The sequence below is a fragment of the Rhincodon typus genome, chromosome 10, assembly GCF_021869965.1.
Source record: "Rhincodon typus isolate 14 chromosome 10, sRhiTyp1.1, whole genome shotgun sequence".
Lineage (NCBI taxonomy): Eukaryota > Metazoa > Chordata > Chondrichthyes > Orectolobiformes > Rhincodontidae > Rhincodon > Rhincodon typus.
Window position 1 is genome coordinate 53,735,269 of NC_063341.1, and position 18,540 is coordinate 53,753,808.

The window sequence follows — 18,540 nt, forward strand, 5'->3', positions numbered from 1 at the left end:
CAGGTCCAGTGATCCTGGAGGGTCCAGCAACTTTGTTTTTGTTCCTGATTTACAGCATCTGCAGTTGTGTTTTTGCATAATACGCTCCAGTGCGGTCTCCACAATGTCCTGTACAACTGTGATATAACTTCACCAATTTCAATACTGCAATGTGCCAAAACCCTTCCCTGCCCTTTCAACCTGTGACTACTTTTGGAGAGCTGTGTACCTGAATCCCAAGGTCCCTCTTTCTCTACACTCCTTAATGCCCTACCATTTGCCATGAAACCCCTACCTTGCATTCAGTGCCAAATGCAACATCTCACAAATCTATATTAAATTCAATTTGCCTTTTCTCAGCCCACTTCCCCAGCTGATCCAAGATTCTGCTGTAATTTTTGATAATCTTCCTCCCTGTCCACAGTACCCTCTCTTAGTATCATCTACAAATTGTGTCTTTACATTCTCCTCCAAATACAGATAACTGCAATGGACCCAGCACTGATCCCTGAGATGCACTATAAGTCGCAGGCCACCAGTCAGACAAGCATCCTTTCACTGTTACACTCTGCCTACTACCATCCAGCCAATTGTGTATCTAAGAACTGCCCCTGGGTTCCATGCAATCTATCCTTTCAGAGCAGCCGTACAGGCCAAGTGTTGGAAAATGGGATGAATTGATAGGAGTGCCATGATTGGTATAGACATAAGGGGTCACCATCCCAGTTGTTTATCTTGTTAAGGAGATGAGTGAGCTGATTGATATTTTCTTTTATATAGAAACAAGTAGACCCAAGTTTTGGTTTGTGATAACAATTAGTGCTGGTTGAGAATTGTATTTGGAAGGTTTTTCATCTCTGGATAAACAAGGTCTTGATCCTTAGTGTTTGAATAAAAGCTTTGCTTGAACTTCAAACCCTTGAGTGGCTGGTTTTCACCACAATGTTCCTTGACTGCTCATTTTTCTCATGGTGTATTTCAGGGATTAACTATCCCTGAACCAGTGAACAACTCCAATGACCTTCATGTCATTTTTTCACTCTTCCAAGAATGATGATTAAATCTGTGCAGAAGAACAAGGATTTTCTATCTGTTTTCATCTTTTAAGGATGCAACAATTAAGTGTATGTAGATTAACAGCCAGCACACATTTGTTAAAGGCAACTTGGTTCTGGCAAGCCAAGTTAAATTCTTTGAGACAACGGTCACTTGAGGTAGTGCAATAGATGGAAGCTATAACCTGCCAAAGGAGTGGAAATCTAGTGAAGCTTTTATTTGAATGTGTCAAAATTAGACCATTTTAATTTTTTTTAACTGGGTTTTGATTGTAGTTAGTAGAGGTCCTCCCTTTTCAAATTCTGACGCTTTAAGTCTGAGGAACCTTCAAGGTGATGATACCAGTACAAGAAGATTCACTGGGCTTGTGTTGGTCGTCATACCTGAAGTCCTCTTCGTTGATAGGAGTCACCAAATCCAGCTCATTAGGTTGGAAGTTGGAAGAGCTACTGTCTGCACGCTTCCACAATAAAGTTACCCCTCGATTGCTCCTCCCCAAGCTTTTGAGGCTAATAGTTGGTGAGGCAGCAACATTAAGGAAACGATTGAGCAAGGGAGTCTGCATCTTGCATGAGTCTTGCTCGACGTGCCTGTTGAGAACTGGGCTGTCAATTACGCTGAAACATAAAGTGAAAACATGTACAGCATAAATTGAAGAATTCACTACAATGTACATTAAAGTTATTTCAAACGTTTATTTTGGGTAGAAAGCTGCCTTTATTTCTTGATTTCCATCTTGCTCATGATCTGCCCTTGTGATTTCTGCAGCTGTGGCCAGTATAGAATCATAAAATGTTCAATGCTGGGGACTTGATTCAGAATTTAGCCCAGGGCCCAGTAATGAAAAAGAAACTGATTTTTTTTTCAGAATTTCTTTTGTAATTCTGTACCAATTAAATAGTTAAAATCCTGGTTGTTGGAGTGATTTATGCAATAGTGCGTAAATTATAATAAGTCAAATTTATAAAGATAATTGGAACTTTGCTGTGAGCTAGTTAAACCCAAATCTCTCACACAAGGAGATCCATAAATATTCACAATGTCAACCTATTACTGAGATTCCTGGAATAAGCACATGCTGAAATGGTCAGGTCAGGAAGCAGTTGGAGACAAAAACATTGTGAGAACTGAAAAAAGTTTAGAGATATAACCATTTTGAAGTGGAAGGTGGAGTGAACAAAGATGTACTTATTGGGTAGAAGCAAGAGTAATTAAATCACAAATGTAACAGTGATGGGTGCAAAGATTTGTAAATAGAGAAGAAATGAATAAATCTGTAGATGAAAATTATTAGGACCTGCTATCCAGGAACAAATGGGAGCAGTCTTTTGATCTGAAATTATTGAACTCAAGTTTGAATTTAGAAGCGTGTATCAAATCAAGAGGTGAGGTGCCGTTCCTGAAGCTTTAGTTGAGCTCCACCAGAACTGTTTCGAAGGCAGGAATCAAGATTGGAACAAAGTGGTAAGCCATCCTGGTCACTGTTTCGATGGGCACCTTCGTTCATTCACAAGCATCACCGAGTCTGCATTTACTTTGCCTAATATGGAGGAGACTGTATTGTATTGCAGCTCACCATGCACTGAATGGAAATTAGTAAGTCGGTGATACTCGTGGAATGAGTACCAAGTTCTCTTGACTCAAGTATGTGGTGGAATCTCTGTAGTCTGTTAGGGAGTGATTCTAGAAACTGAGAATTGCATAACTCTGTTTATTACTCTCTGCTAAGTGACCAGTTTGGGGTTTTAACGCTGCTTTCCTGCCAGAAAATTCATCCCAGAACTGGTGGGCTCCTTAATAATATGATATCATCTGGCTGTAACTGCAATTGAAGCTTGGTAAAGGTTGTATTGAATTTCCTGCTACATTTCCTGCGGACTGGATCAGGGCCAGAAGTGACCCAAAAAAAGTAGGTTTTAAAACCATCCCACTTTCCTCATGGGCAAAGATGAAGCAGTAGTGCTCCTGTATTGAAAAACAGGACATTCCAGCCACTGACATGCTGCTGACTGAGAACAGTAACCTGACAGGGAAATTGGTGGTGGATTTAAACAAGTTCCGGATGCTAAAATATTCTGGGCTTTATTTCTTGCCATATATGGAAATTGGCCTGCAGTTAAGAACAGGGATCAGATCTAACTGGATTTCTTGTTTGAAAGATTTGCATGTAGTATTGCATTTGAGTATGTCAGTCTTTGTCAAATTGGTAGTACGTTATTTGAATTAAAAAGGACTGTTGGGTATAAATATGTGAATGTAAGAGGAGATAGCCCATGGTTCAAATTGGCTGCTGTATTTATTGACAAAGCAAAGATGAGTGAACTTCAAAAGTTATCAAACTCTAATGGGTGGATCTGAGGGCAGGTAATGATACATAATCTCATTCAGTACATATGGCTGACCAAAAAAATGTCTGCTGTTTATACTTTCTATTTCTTTATTCTTGTCTGAATTCCTGTGCATGCATTATATAGACTAGTATGAGTGAAATTTCACTGTATGTCCTAATTTAGGTGTGGAGAGATGCTGTCAATCAATTATACACTATAAATGAACATGAACCTCTCAATGTCTCAATGGCACACAGCAACAAAGTTAAATTATTTTGGTGATTATAATAAAATGACAATTAAAAAGATGCCACTTAGCCTGGAGTGAGTTGGTGTTGCTGTTCAGTTTGGGAATCTGAACTAATTAGCTAGTTAGTCTAGTTAGTTTCTTTTAATTTCTAATTCCTATTACTAGTTTTCTGTCCTTACTCCCACGAATATATGATCTTGCATCACTCCCATGAACATGTGAAATAGAACTTTTACTGACCGCATGTCAAATGTTGATCCTAAGAATGATGGTTTGTGAGTCTCATTGGCAGTAGCGATGGTGTAAGGAGGTTGAGCTGTGGATTCATTCCAATACTTATCTTTTTCTATGGGTGGAAGATTCTGGTACATGTCATCCACAGAAAGAAAGGAAACCTACACAGAGACACAGTTCTGAATGCACAATGTTGTGTGTACATATTTAAATATTTGTGATTTTATGCTCTACATAAGGGCAATCAACACGCAGAATATATCTTTGTAAAGTCATCTCGGACAGTTTTAACATAGATCTGGGAGCAGCACACCGAAAGGTTGTGATTTCAAATAAACCAGTTGGACTGTAACCTGATGTCCTGTGACTTCTGACACAGGAGCCCTTTAATTCACACATTATTATCAAATAGCAATGCAACATGGAATCCCTGATTCTTGCCTGTTTGTTTTACATCTAATCTCCATTTGATCTTCTTTATTTCAGCAAACCCTGACTGTAATAAACTGCTAATGTAACAACCTTGTCTTCCAAACTCAGCAGGTAATCTGTAACATGTGAGCTCCCATCGTTTGAAGTCAAACTGTAAACTGTACTATATCCATTGCACAACCTCCTTTTCTCTTTGGTGAGTTGAGAGAAACAAAAACCTGGCACTTTAATTTAAATTACTGATTTAATGGAAACGATTAAATGGAAACAATTAAATGAAATTAAACTAAGGAAAGTATCCTGTGTAATTTTAATCATTTTTGCATGACTTTGTTGAACGGATCTGTGACCTCAGTTAAGGCATTGTTCTTGCCATGTCTCAATTGCTCTTTATGGTATCTCCATGTTGGTATCTTAAGGTGGTATGTGGCTCAGTGGTCAACACAGCTGCCTTACAGCACAAGGGACCCAGGTTCAATTCTACCCTCCAGCGACAGTCTGTGTGGAGTTTGCATGTTCTCCCCATGTCTGCATGGGTTTCCTCCGGATACTCCGGCTTTCTCCCACTGTCCAAAGATGTATAGGTTAGGTGGCTTGGCCATGCTAAATTGCCCCCTAATGTCCAGGGATATGCAGGCTAGGATGATTAGCCAGAGAAAATGTAGGGTTACAGGAATAGAGTAGGGGGGTGGGTCTGGGTGGAATGCTGTTCAGTGGGTTGGTGTGGCCTCGATGGGCTGAATGGCCTGCTTCCACACTGTAGGGAGCTTGTTACAGTTCTTCAGGCCTTTCCATGGTAACTTCTCCCAGGTTAATGTTCAGCTGCTGATATGTGATTGCAGTTAATAAGCTTAAGTGGAACTGGGGTGAGGTTGGCCAAGCTCTCCCGAAAAAGTTACAGCCACCTCGCCTTCTGCTTCTCACCTGTTAATAGCATCCTATTGCCTTTGGCTTTGATTGTGATAAATGTATTGCTTCTTGTCTCTGTCAGTTCCCATATGATTTGGTATAGCATCTTTAAGCCGTTATAACTTGTTGCTTTTTGTGACCACACCCCACCACAGCCTTTTAATTCTATCTATCCATGTTTGTGTTTCTCTCTTTCTCTCTCAATCTCTCTCTCATATAGCTCATCTTTGTGGCTTCGTCCATGCTCCTATGCTTTCCATCATTTTCTCATCTTTGCTTAATATTCAGTTGCCTAAGCAAATAACATGGAGGATCTCAGTGACTCCCCGTACCTAAGAAATAGCCTCTTCCGGGAAAGTGATGTAGACGTTGATGTCCAGACAAGAATTGGTAAAGCAGCATCTGTCTTCCAGGAATCCACATGGTGAAGTAATCCAACACCATCAACACGGCCATGAAGCTGTGACTCTACACATCCACCCTAGTACCAACTGCAATCTATACCAGTGAGATGTAGAAGAGAGCAGCAAAGGTGTAAGTTGGATCTTCCACACAATGTTGCCTACGTAAGATCCTGGGCAGCCTTTGGATTGACAAATGAAGAAGTGGGCAGAGGCACCTTCAGGACATCAAGGCAGAGATATGACTGAGTATATATGTGTAGGTCCAGGAGGCAGAATACATGTCCCACCTGAGTGGTACTTGTATGGACACTATCAGGTGGGGAAGAAGACAGGGCCAGCCAAAGAATACAGAGCCAAATAAATTGAGAGAGATCTCCAAAAGCAGGTCACCACATGGCCTGGAGTGAAAGGGGTTGCAATGGACCAGAACTGGTGACAGAGTCTTGTTGACCATTGCCCCAAATAGGAACAGAGGAGCTAAATCCAAGTAAGTTTCAAAGAAATCATCACTTGCCTCATTTGCAGCAGTTAATGATCCAACATCGTTATATTAATGTACCTGAAGATTGCGATCAATCAACTTGTTTGTTTCAAAATCATCGTCATCCTCTCCAAATGGATTAATGATTTGTTCGGCTACCTGATTAACAAAAAACGTCACGATGAAACCGTCTGCATTGCTTTGCTAATTTAACCTTTGTTCGTTTCTGCTAATTTCCTATCTCTCTGTGAGTACTGATGTATGATAGTACAAAATCAATAACTGCACTGTTGCAGCAAAGTATATTAAAGTGCTCCATAGTTGGACTTAAACCTGAGCAAAAGTAGAAGAGGAAGGTTAGGGAAAGGTGATTGCAAACAGAGAATGGCTTTAAGGAAGCACTTAAAGGTGGCAGGAAGTATAGAAAAACAAAGGGATTTAGAGGGAGTTTCAGAATGTGTGACAAAATGTCTGAAGCCCTTCCTCCACTGTTGAGAAAAACATGCACTTTACATAGTGCCTTTTATTATCTCAAGATGCCTCAAATCATTTCATAGCCAATGAAGTATCTTTGAAATGTAGCCACTGTGTAATGTGAAGCAAAGAGATTGGATATGCATGGTAGTTCATTAAGGAAAGGTAGAAGACGTTGCAGAGGTAGAAAAGAGCCAGATCTGTGGAGGGATTTGAAGTTTTGAGGATTTTAGAATTGATGTACCAAGACAAGACTTGCAGTGGCAAGGATTCACTTCTGAATCAACTGAATATTTAATAGAATTGCGTCCACGTAGAAGAGTAATGGATGAGGTGGAATTATTAAAAGTGGAATTCATAAGGTCTTGCAAGATCTGCAGGTTAAAATGTGGAAGAGAAATTTTGGATGAGTACGGGTTTACCTCAGAGGAAGTCAGGAAACTGCATTGAGGGAGTAACAAATGTGTGAATGAGTTTAGCAAGCTGGAAATGAGATAAAACTGAGGAATTTGAGGCAAAATTTGGCAGTTGTGCTGCTGGACTGGATGTAGGGATACAGAGCTTTCATGCGCACAAATTCATTCTCAACCAGAGCCTCTGGTGGGAGCGAAACAGAGTGGCTTCAGTCCTGCTAGTAGTGAGCTGCAAGGTTCAACTTAATGTTGGATAGACTGTCTTCCAGCATTGTCAGTCAGATGTTTGATATAGGAAGGTAATCAGAAGGAAAAGTTAGGATTGTTGACATATATAAACAGACTTGTCTCACAACTATGAGTAATATATTTCTAATGGAGCAACATATAGATGAAAAATAGGACAGCCCAAGAATGTAACCCTGCATAACATTCATGCAAGTAAAAATACCATCCAGATTTGCTATAATCTGGCCCATTAAACACAATGTGTCCAATTCAGAGCGAAGTTCTGACCTTAAGCCAACCCACATAGAAGAAGAATTGCAGTAGAGTGAAGATAGGAACATAAAAATCTATGTTATCTTCTTCGTAGCCTGGCCTTCGTCCAAGAAACTGACGTCCAATCAGACAGAAGGCAAAGAAGGAGTAGACTGCAATAGTAACCACCTGGGGAGAGGTAAGACAGAAGCATCAGTTATCAATCATGGAATGCAGACTGTGTAAATACTTCTGAAAGGATGTTAGCTGTTCTATTCCTGTGTCAAATGCCTGAGTTTCAGGGAATGTTTGGAGGTGAATTTTTATCCAGTGCAAATCAAATGTCACAGCACAGAATTAAAATTGACTGAAAGCACCAAACTGCTTCATCAAATTCAAAATGTTGTGACACACACGCCCACACAAAAAAATGGGGTTGCTCTGGTAATCCAGCAAATTGAACTAGTGCAGTGTCAGTGGGTGATATATGCTGCCGAAGATTTTTCCACACAGTAAATTTCTGATTTCAGAGAAACAACTATGAAGTACATTGCAAGCATCAGTGAGAAGTTCTTTTCCCCATCTGATAGGAAGAAAATTTAGTCAACAATTGAATGAAATTTTGGCCAAAAAACCCAGAAAATGTTAATGACTGATGTTTTTCCTTTAATTTTCTTTTCCTCGCTGATTTTCTTTCCACTTCTCTCAAGTTGGCTGTTATTCATGTGTGAATATTGACTGCAGCTAAATGTTGAAAGAGCCCAGTCTTTGTTTTACTCAGCCTAGGTGGGACTATGGGACAATGATGACTCTTAGCTGAGCAGTGATGCATGTGTCAACCCCTTTTTAAGTTATCGGTCATGCAAAAGAATTCAAAGGGTCTTAAAACTGAAAACTTAAAACAAGTTCCTGTGCATCACAAAATAAGTTGAGAATGCATTTTACTATAGGACTACTTTTAGGGGCTATCTGATTAAAGGTCAGGAGGGGATCCTTAGCTCATTTTCTTCTGCTTAACCTTGAATCCTGAAGCCTATCCCAGTATTGAGACTGAGATAGTTCCATTGAGCTGTTCCAGCTGAGATCTGCTAAGTCAGCACAAATCAAAGAGTGAAGCTGGCACCTTCATTATGTAGATAGATAAAGGTAATCTTTTCAAGATTCTGACCTGAGTGTACACCAAAGGGATACTGATCCAGTCATAGTGAAATAACAGACTGCATTTTGCCCGGTGTTGATTCAATTCCTGCAAATGAGAAAGGAAAAGATTTTTGTTAACTGATAACTACAATATAAACCCAATAGTGTGGATTATTGAGTTTGTGATGCAGCTTGAAATTCACAGTTGTTTCAAGCTACAGTAGCTGTGCAGTGACATCTATGATCGAGTGCTTTAACACATCCTTGCCAGTAATGCAGTCCTGCCACTCTGTCCCTGTATAAAGAACAGCTGACCTTACGTATTCATGTGGACTCAGCTCATTCAGATAGTTTTTTTTCTCTGGCCCAATGCTCATGACTTGCTGGATAGGGGGATGGGAAACACAAGCCAGCATTTCAACATTAACTGCAAGTCCCATTGTGTGCCAGTGCCTTCCTTAGAGAAGAAATAAGAAGAGAAGCGCAAGGCAAATAGTTTTTGGAATGCATGACTAGATTGCTGCTTTAAAATTCTCCAGCTATGTTAAAGAATAATATATTACATCACAGAAGGATTATAGGGAAGATTCTAATGAATATTTTTTTGTGGATGCAATCAGTACTGCATTTAATTTGTCAGTATAAGAACATAAGAAATAGGAGCAGGAGTAGGCTATCTGACTCCTTGACCCTGCCATTCAATAAAATATTGGCTGATCTTTTCTCGCAATTCATTGCACTGGTCAGTCGAAGTCTGCTGAGTATGTTAAGCAGGCAAAAGGCTTCAGGCCTTCATACCTGACAATTAAAGGAGTGAGGGGCCTAAACCTCTTCAGATAGCCTGCGACTCATCATATTATTTGGCCCCACAGTAGGTGTTCCAATGAAGCATCTTGTACTATATGTGGTACTGCATTAGGAGCCATTTGCACTTTAATATTGACCTGCCCACTCTTTTATAGTTTCCCAGTGAGGGACTAATGCATCAAGCTTACATCCATCAATAGTCTTAGAGCGACATCATCTCTGATTCTGCCCTCTCTCCTTGCCTGGGCTGCCAGGTTTGTAAACCACACGCACGGGATCCAATACTTGTTAAAATCAGAGTAAAGGCTTTCAAATTTCTTCAGTTCATCTCTGGTCATAAAACCTGCAAAAAGAAACCACAAACATACATGTGATTGATTGTTTGAAGTCAAAGAGTCAAACTGTTATTTCCTGTGTTTGGGAGTATTAGGTCATCTTGTACAATAAATGCAGGAAGATCAGTAGGAGCGAGCTCAAACCCATGAGAATCTGCAGAATGTTCCACCAGTTTCAATTAGTTAATATTGGGTGAACCCTTCACAACTGACTTCCTGCTCTCACTGTGTCCATCAAATGCTACAGGAACCGGAATATTTGCCCCCATCTAAGGCACAACTAAATTCCAATATTTTTTTGTCCCAATAACAAAATAATGTAATATAACCACCTAATACATGATTTTCTGATTTGTGTGCACATTTCACTTTTGGGTACATTTAAGTTTTCATGCATCCTTGTTCATATTTTCGGTGGAAATATCTTTTCATACAAATAGCTATTGCTCTCCAATACTTTACAATAAAATATTTTTATTATACTCTTGTGGAGCTTGAAAAGACCAATAAAATGGTCAAATGTTTGAGAATGGGTGGAGGGAATATTTTACAATATTATGGCTGCAGTGCACTGTGAGTATTTTTGCATGAGAGAGGCCAGTGGTTCAGTGATGGTTGATATCTGGTCAATAGACACAAAGCAGACTTGGACACACAACAGTTAACATGGGAGAGGGATTCAGCCCAAGTGAATACTCCTGCAAGTTGTCCTGATGCCTGCCACATGAGCATCTTGAAGGAGAACACAGATGCTTCAGCTGTGATGCCCCCTCTGCACGAATGTCTTGCTGACTGTAATGCCAATGGCTGCACAACCAGATGGAGTTTAAGAAGCCTCAGCTGTCAATCCATATGGTTGTACCAATATCACTAATGCAGTCAAAGAAGTATGTTTGTCCTGACATTCTGTCTGATGTATCCTATGGTAAAATATTCACGTGTATATCAATTGATAGCATGGGTCACCTTACCTGCTTCAACAACGTGCTCTAATGAGGGGAATCTCTTTCGGACCCTTGTGCTGATGGAGCGGAGAATGAGCACTGCAGAGAGATTGGCGTATCGAATCAGTGTTCGCCTCAGCATCCGGCCCCTTTCATCAACGCCGTGAACATTACTGGACACCACACACATCAGCTGATCCGGAAGTGGGATATTCGTGTATTGGTTCCACCAACGGTTAATGATAAGTGTTACGTAAAAACCTACCAGGTGAAGGTTAAGAGCCACAGATTACTATTAGTGCACACTCAGAATTGGTTTGTGAGGGTGTTGCAATGACACATTAGTCAGGTATAATTACACTTCAGTTATTTGTATTGGATACAATTATTTGTCTGACTGATATCACACCATTTGTTGACTACTTTTACAATGAGCTGTGTGGACATGTTGCAAATTGCCATGAATTTATCATTTTACCCTTATAAAGGTTTATAAAATCATGAGGGACATGGATAGAGTAAATGGACAAGGTCTTTTCTTCAGGGTTTCTGGCAAATGGGACTAGATTTATCTAAGATATCTGGTCGGAATGGACGTGTTGGACTGAAAGGACTGTTTCCATGCAATACAGCTCTATGACTCTTTGACTCTATGTTCTTCCAATGGCTAGATAATAAAACGATAAGATATAGGAGCAGAATTAGGCCATTTGGCCCATCATGTCTGCTCTGCCACTCAATCATGGCTGGTATGTTTCTCAACCCCATTCTCCTACCTTCTCCCCATAACTGTTGATCCCCTTACTAGTTAAGAATCTATCTACCTCTGTCTTAAATACACTCAATGACTTGGCCTCCATAGCCCGCTGTGACAATGAGTTCCACAGCATTCTGAGAAACACTGAATCGATTAGTGTGCATTGACTGAAAACCAATCAATTCATTAGCAAATAATGTCCAGTCTTCACAAGCTATCTTTCTTTTTATTCATTCAATGGGATGCGCGTGTTGCTGGCTATGCCCAACATCTGATGTTTGATGTCACCTGGTCATATCCCATGTAAAGACGTGTCCATTTTTGGCATGAAGGATTCTTCAGAATCTGTTGATTTTTTTCCGGTGTAGCAATGCAGATCACAAAGTGCTTCACATCAAAGATTAACCCAAGTAGTTGCTTTCTCCTTTTCAAATAAGAAAAGTTTCGTGGGTGAAGCAATACGTTAACTAATCTGATACTTACTTTCAGCATTTTCTAGTGCCTTCTTAGTGCTTTATTCTGACAAATGGGGCATGATTTTATGATAAATCTTCTACAAATGGGGCAAGCATGTTAGATGGCAACTTATGTGCCGCCCCCACCAGCAAGGTAACCCACTGGATTTCCCACTGTTCAGCTCATTAACAGCTGACAGGTAAGTGAGGTGAGTATCTCGCCCTATCACAGGCTTTGACATTCGTGACCTGGATCACAAGAAGCTGCCAGCTAATCAAAGACTGTTCCTCGGGGAATCCAGTGGTGAGAAAGTGTGAGACAGGGTTTGTTGGGAGAGAGATCAGTGGAATGAGTACAATGGTTGGCTTTCAGGAGACACCCCCTTGCCTGCTATCCATGGTCCCGATTGGCTCAAATTTGACAATTAATGGGGCATCCCTAACTCAGGAGGCAGATCGCTATGACTTTCCATTGCAACAGCTACACAATTTTCTCACCCACTGGGGAAGCAGGTGATTGGGGAGATGGTGAGTTTTGCACTGATCTCTAGGTGAAGGGAATGGTACTAAGGCCCCAGCTATTCATCATATATGTTAATGATTTAGATGAGGAAACTCAATGTAATATTTCAAAATTTACAGATAACACAAAGCTTAGTGAAAGGTCGAGCTGTGAGGAGGATGCAGAGATTTGAACAGGCTGACTGAGTGGGCAAATGAATGGCAGATATAACATGTATCATGTGAATAAATAGGAGGTTATCCACTTGGGTGGCAAAAATAGGAAGGCAGATTATTATTTGTATAGCTGTAGACTGAGAGCAGGGAATGTTCAATGAATCCTGGCTGTCATTGTGCATCAGTCGCTGAAAGAAAGTATGCAGGTGAAGCAGTCAGTCAGAAAGGCAAGCTGTATGTTGGTCTTCATCGTGAGAGGATTATTGTACAGGAACAAAGATGTCTTGCTGTAATTATACGGGGCACCTGGAATATTGTATGCAGTTTTGGTCTCCTTATCTGAGGAAGGGTGTTCTTGCTATAGAGGATTGCAGCAATGGTTTACCAAATTGATTCCTGAGCTGGCAGTATAGATGTATGAGGAGAGATTGAGTCAGTTAGGTTTATATTCACTGAAATGTAGAAGAATGAGTCAAAAGTCAAAATCTATAGAATCCTAATAGCACTAGACATTGTAGATGCAGAAACGATGTTGCCCTTGGTGGACGAGTTTAAGGATAACGGGTAAGCAGTTTAGGACTGAGATGAAAAGAAGTGTCTTCACCCAGAGAGTGGTGAGCCTGTGAATTCACTACCACAGAAAGTGGTTGAGGCCTAAACATGCGTTTTTAAGAAAGAGGTAGCTATAGCTCTGTGGCTAAACGGATTAAGGGATATGGAGGGAGGGCAGCATGGAGAGCAGTTGAGTGGTCTACTCCTGCTCCTATCTTTTGTAATTCTATGAGTTGAAGCCCTTTAATGCCCATTAAAGAACATCTCTACTGTTTAGTTGCTGAAGAGCGAAGAAAGTCACTCGTTGATCTCATTCTCACCAGCTCTCCTGGTGGAAAATTCCCACATAGAATTAATATCCATTAACCAGAAACTGACCTGGAGCAGCTATAAACATACTGTGGCTTCAACCACATGTCAGAAGTTCTGAGTTCTGTAGCAAGTAACTTTCATTCTGACTCCTCAAAGCCTGTCCACTCTCTATTAGGCATAAGTCAGGGGTGTAATGGAATACTGTCCACTTGCCTAGATGAATACAGGTCCAAAACACTCAAGAACCTGACATCATCTATTCTGCTTAGTTGGCACATCACATAATACCAACAACATTCTCTGATTCCACCACCACACACTCAGTATGGAAGGATCACCTTATGACCAAACAGATTGAGACTCTACTAACTGGAGTTTAGGAGAATGAGAGGTAATCTTGTTGAAACATAAAGAATTCTTAAAGGGTTTGGCAGTGTAAATGCAGACAGGATGTTTCCCCTCATGGGATAGACTATGACCAGTAGGCATAATCTCAGAATAAAGGGACACCAATTTAAGACTGAGGTCAGAAGGAATTTCTTCTCTCAGAGGATTGAGAGTCTTTAGAAGTCCTTGCCACAGGGTGCAGTGGGGCAGAGTCCTTGCGTAGAATTAAGGGCGAGATAGATAGATTCTTGATCAGTACAAGATTCAAGGGTGATGGGGTAAGGGCAGGAAACAGGGCGTGAGGAATGTCAGATCAGGCATGATCCTACTGAATCGTGGGGTAAGCTCGAGGGGCTGAACAGCCTCCTCCTGTTCCCATGGTCTGACACAGTAGCAGTATTGTGTACCATTTACAAGATGTACTTTAACTTACTAAGGCTCCATAGTTAGCTCCATACCAAGGCACCTATCAAAACCATACTCTCCACCACTTGAAGGACAAGGGTAACAGATACATGGGAACACAATCTCTCACAAGTTCCTCTGCAGGCTATACTCCATCCCGATTTGGGACTATATCATTGTTCTTTCACTGCGTCAAAAATCCCAGAACTCCCTTCTTAATTGCACTGACTCTACACCACACTGACTCACACCCTGGGAACAGTCATGGAAATGATTGCCCTTTCTTTTATGTTCATAATATAAACACCAACAACTTACATTAGTATTCTGCTCTTTACCTACATGAACACCTCAGGATTCTTTGGAAGTGGAAAATGTGGATAGGAAGTAAAGAAATTCATGGAGGAGATCACAAGGGATGAGTTAAAGGGATCAGAGTAGGATTCTTTCAATGTTAGGACAGTGGAAAGAGCCATGACAATTTGGTTTTTAAAAAAGAATTTCAGAAGGAAGCTATTTATTAGGCAAATCTAGTGCTCGAACAGAAGAAATATGAAATTCATTATATTTCAGTGCCAGAAGGAATGTAAGAGCAAGAATTTGCCAGTAATGTGCAGTACAAATGTGATGAAAATTGAAGATGAGAATCGTGTAGGTACTGATGCTGAAAGGTAGGATATAGATGATGAATGGAGCACGATGGTGGACATAATGTAGTTTCAGGAGACACACTGCTATGTTATTGGCACTACATAAATGGAAGTTGTTAGTGACAGTTTGGAATTCCTTAATAGTTTTATAACATTCTGAAGCTTTAGTTACAGACCTAAAACAAATGACATTGGGATAAGACTGGTCTGTTTGTCACAATATGTAGCCACATTCTCAAAGAGAATCTTCTGTTCATGTGATAGGAAATACCTACAAGAAATAGCAAAAGAAATATGCTCAGACACTGGGCAATTATTCACATACCAATGTACAGTTTCATTTACTGAAGGTTCACATTGTCACTTTTGAATATAAGTTCACTAAAATCAGCCAATCACCAAGTTATGGGAATATATAGTTCATTTTACAAATCTTGCAGGGAATATTTTCGTGGAGGATCTTATCATAATCTGTAGACATCGGGACATCAGAAAACACTTTAAAACCAATGCAGTACAGTTATTAAAGGAAATGCAGTCACAAAGTTCCAGAAACAACAATGTGATATTGATCTGATAATTTGTTTTAGTGAGATTGGTGCCATGATAAATATTTGCCAGCACAAAGGGAGAATTCCCTACTCTTTGTCAAATAGTGGCATGGCGTAATTTATAACCACTGAAGAGGGGAGGCAGGACCCTGGTCTAAAAGAGAAACCTTCAATGGTGTAGCACTCAGTCAGTGCTGCGCTGAAGTACCATCACATCTTATATGTGTTTGAGTTTCTGGAATGGGATTCAAACCCACAAACATCTCACTCAAAGGCAAGAATCTTATCACAGAGACAAGTCTGTGATAATGTGATCTGTAAAATGTCCTAGTCATTCACACTAAGATAGCTCTAAGTTGAATCCTGTGTTTTTGCAAAGTCATCAGATTTTTGCCACTGCAGTAATACCATAAGATGTAGAAACAGAAATAGGCCATTCAGCCCATCAATCTGTTCTGCCATTCAGTCCTCAACTCCTGTCACTTTTCCCATAACTTATGGATTAAAATTCTGTTTAACACAGCCTTGAAGATACTTAATAATCCAGTCTGTACAGTCTTCTGCGATAAAAGAATTCAACTGATTCACTGTCCTCTGAGAGAAGAGACTCCTTCTTGTCTCTGTCTTAAATAGGCAACCCTTCACGCTGAGATTCTGCCATCTGGTCCTAACTTTTCCCATAAAGTGAAGCCACCTCTCCGCATCCACCCTGCTGGGTCCCCTGTGACTCTTGTATGTTTGAATAAGGTCACCTCTCATTCTTCTAAATTCCAATGAGTACAGGCCCAACCTATTCAACCACTTCTCCATACCCAGGATCAGCCTAGTGAACGTTCTCTGGACTGTCTCTATCTACATCTTTCCTCAGACAAGGAAACCAAAACTATTCACAGTAATCCAAGTATGTTCTAATAGTGCCATATGCTGTTTTAGCAGGACTTCCCTATTTCTCTTCTCCATTCCCTTTGAAATAAAAGCCCACATTCCATTTGTGCTCCCTATCGTTTGTGAACATGTATGCTAGCTTTTTGTGACTCTTGCATGAGGACCCCCAAATTACATTGTGCTGTAGCTTTCTACAGTCTTTCTCCATTTAAATAATATTCAGCTGTTGTATTAATTCTGCCAACGTGCGTAACCTCACATTTTCCTACATTTTATTCCACCTGCCAAGTGTTGGTCCAATGCTTAACCTGTCTATGTTCCTCTGTAGACCAGCTATGTCATCCTCACCACTGGGAGTCGAGAGGTGGCAAAGACATGGGCCAGGCTTTCAGGAGTAGCTGAGCTATCATAAAGATGGTGGTGGACCTCACTATAGAAGAAGTGGGAAGCTTACATGATGAATCCTTGTGAAACTCTCAAAGTTGGTGCAGAGCTATGTACGCAGACACATTGCCAGGAGAGGTCGGCCAACATTTTTATAAATAAGAATCAATGGCAGTTCCACCAAGGAGGAGATAATTTGGAGGAGGATGATCGGGTTGGAAGTGACCATGTTAAAAGTGGCCGCAAGTGTCATGAAGGTGGTTGTGGTGTGAAAATTGAAACATGGAAAGAATAGTTCAAGATGGAATAAAAATTAGTGCAATTCTATCTGCCTTGCATTATCATTCCATCCATCCCCAGGAGACTCCTTGACAGACAGTCTCAGCAATGCCAGGTATGATAGATGGCCACAGAATAACATTTAGAATATTGGCTTGAAAAGTTGCAACTTAATTGGATGGATTTAAATGAGGAATTGCAGGAAAGATGAACATGGTTCTGGGAGGTGACAAGGTCAAGGAAACAATGTGGAGTTGTGGGGTATTTGGAAGAGCGTGTGATGTGAATGGTTTTTAAAGGAAATAGGATCCCAAACTGAAAGGGGAGGCATTTACACTATAGACCAAGAGAAAACTTCAGTGAGGAGGCGTGTATAAAATTACAAAGCAAAGATGTCTTTTACCTGTACATTACACTGAATATTGAATATAAACTGATGAACACAATGAATTCCTTGTATAACAGTTTGTAAATACTTCCTTTCCAACGAAAGAGAAGTTTGGAGAATCCAGCAAATCGAGCATCTGCAACTTTCAGTGTGTAAGAGATTGTCATGACGACCCTTAGTGGTAATAATCTGAAAGTTCAATCAAATCTCAAATTAACATGTGCACAGATAATAGATCCTTCAACTTGAGTAATGTTGACAAATATGTGGGAACAGCTAGTCCACTCAACTTTGAAAATTGATCAGTGTATATCAGTTGAATTTGACTGAAGACAGGGCAGCAGAAAAACTATAAAATAGTGAAACAGGAATCTGTTGTATGAACCTCAAAGATCAAATGGAATGTATTTGCAGGACACAAACGTTAAATTAATTTATTAGAAGTAAAAATAATTTCTCCGCTTTATAGCAATGTACTGAATCATAAATCACAGTAATGTATTCATTTTACCAACTTTTATTGATTACTCAATATTTGAAGGAGCAGTATGTGGGTTGTAACTCATTCAGAGGTAGTAAGAACTGCCGATGCTGGAGTCAGAGATAACAAGGTGTAGAGCTGGATGAACACAGCAGGCCAGGCAGCATCAGGGGAGCAGGAAAGCTGACGTTTCGGGTCAGGACCCTTCTTCAGAAACGGGGAGGGGGGAGGGAGCTCAGAAATAAATGGAGAGGAGGGGTGGGGCTGGGGAAGGTAGTTGGGATGGTGATAGGTGAGTGCAGGTAGGCAGTGGTGGGGATTGGTCAGTGGGATGGGTGGGGTGGATAGGTGGGAGAGAAGATGGACATGTCATATCATGTCAAGGTGGCGGGGATGAGAGGGAGGGTTGGTCATGGGTTGAGGCTGGGGGTGGGGAGATTTTGAAACTGGTAAAATTCACACTTAGGCCGTTGGGCTGTAGGCTCCCGAGGTGGAATATGAGGTGTTGCTCCAGACTTCTCACTAACCCCACCACCCCCGGCACCTTTCCAGCACTGTGCTACCACCTCTGCTGGATCTGTCCTTCTGGTGGGACAAACATATCCAGGGATGGTGATGGTGGTGGCTGCATAATTGTATATAAGGTATGATTCCATGAGTGTGACTATGTCAGACTGTTGTTTGATGAGTCTGTAAGACAGCTCTCCT

The 18,540-nt window shown here is 40.7% G+C and overlaps 1 protein-coding gene and 1 long non-coding RNA gene across 3 annotated transcripts; one reads left to right on the forward strand and one right to left on the reverse strand.

The window, feature by feature from the left end:
• Positions 1–1,304: 1,304 nt before the first annotated feature.
• best4 (bestrophin 4) lies at positions 1,305–17,518 on the reverse strand. 2 transcript variants are annotated; one of them, XM_020515219.2, is made up of 10 exons: positions 17,367–17,518; positions 15,041–15,135; positions 10,696–10,929; positions 9,578–9,732; positions 8,611–8,688; positions 7,479–7,631; positions 6,154–6,234; positions 3,852–4,010; positions 3,685–3,733; positions 1,305–1,611 (listed from the first exon to the last, which is right to left on the reverse strand). In XM_020515219.2, the coding sequence occupies exons 1-10, from the start codon at positions 17,516–17,518 to the stop codon at positions 1,346–1,348; spliced, it is 1,422 nt and encodes a 473-aa protein (XP_020370808.2). In that variant the 3' UTR covers positions 1,305–1,345. The 2 variants fall into 2 exon arrangements, with proteins under 2 accessions (XP_020370808.2, XP_020370807.2); XM_020515218.2 differs by lacking the exon at positions 3,685–3,733 and having other exon boundaries at positions 1,305–1,652; positions 3,856–4,010.
• LOC125484180 lies at positions 3,805–16,964 on the forward strand. The gene is made up of 3 exons (XR_007263019.1): positions 3,805–4,477; positions 7,558–7,641; positions 16,629–16,964. It is a non-coding gene; the product is annotated as an uncharacterized LOC125484180 (long non-coding RNA).
• Positions 17,519–18,540: the final 1,022 nt, after the last annotated feature.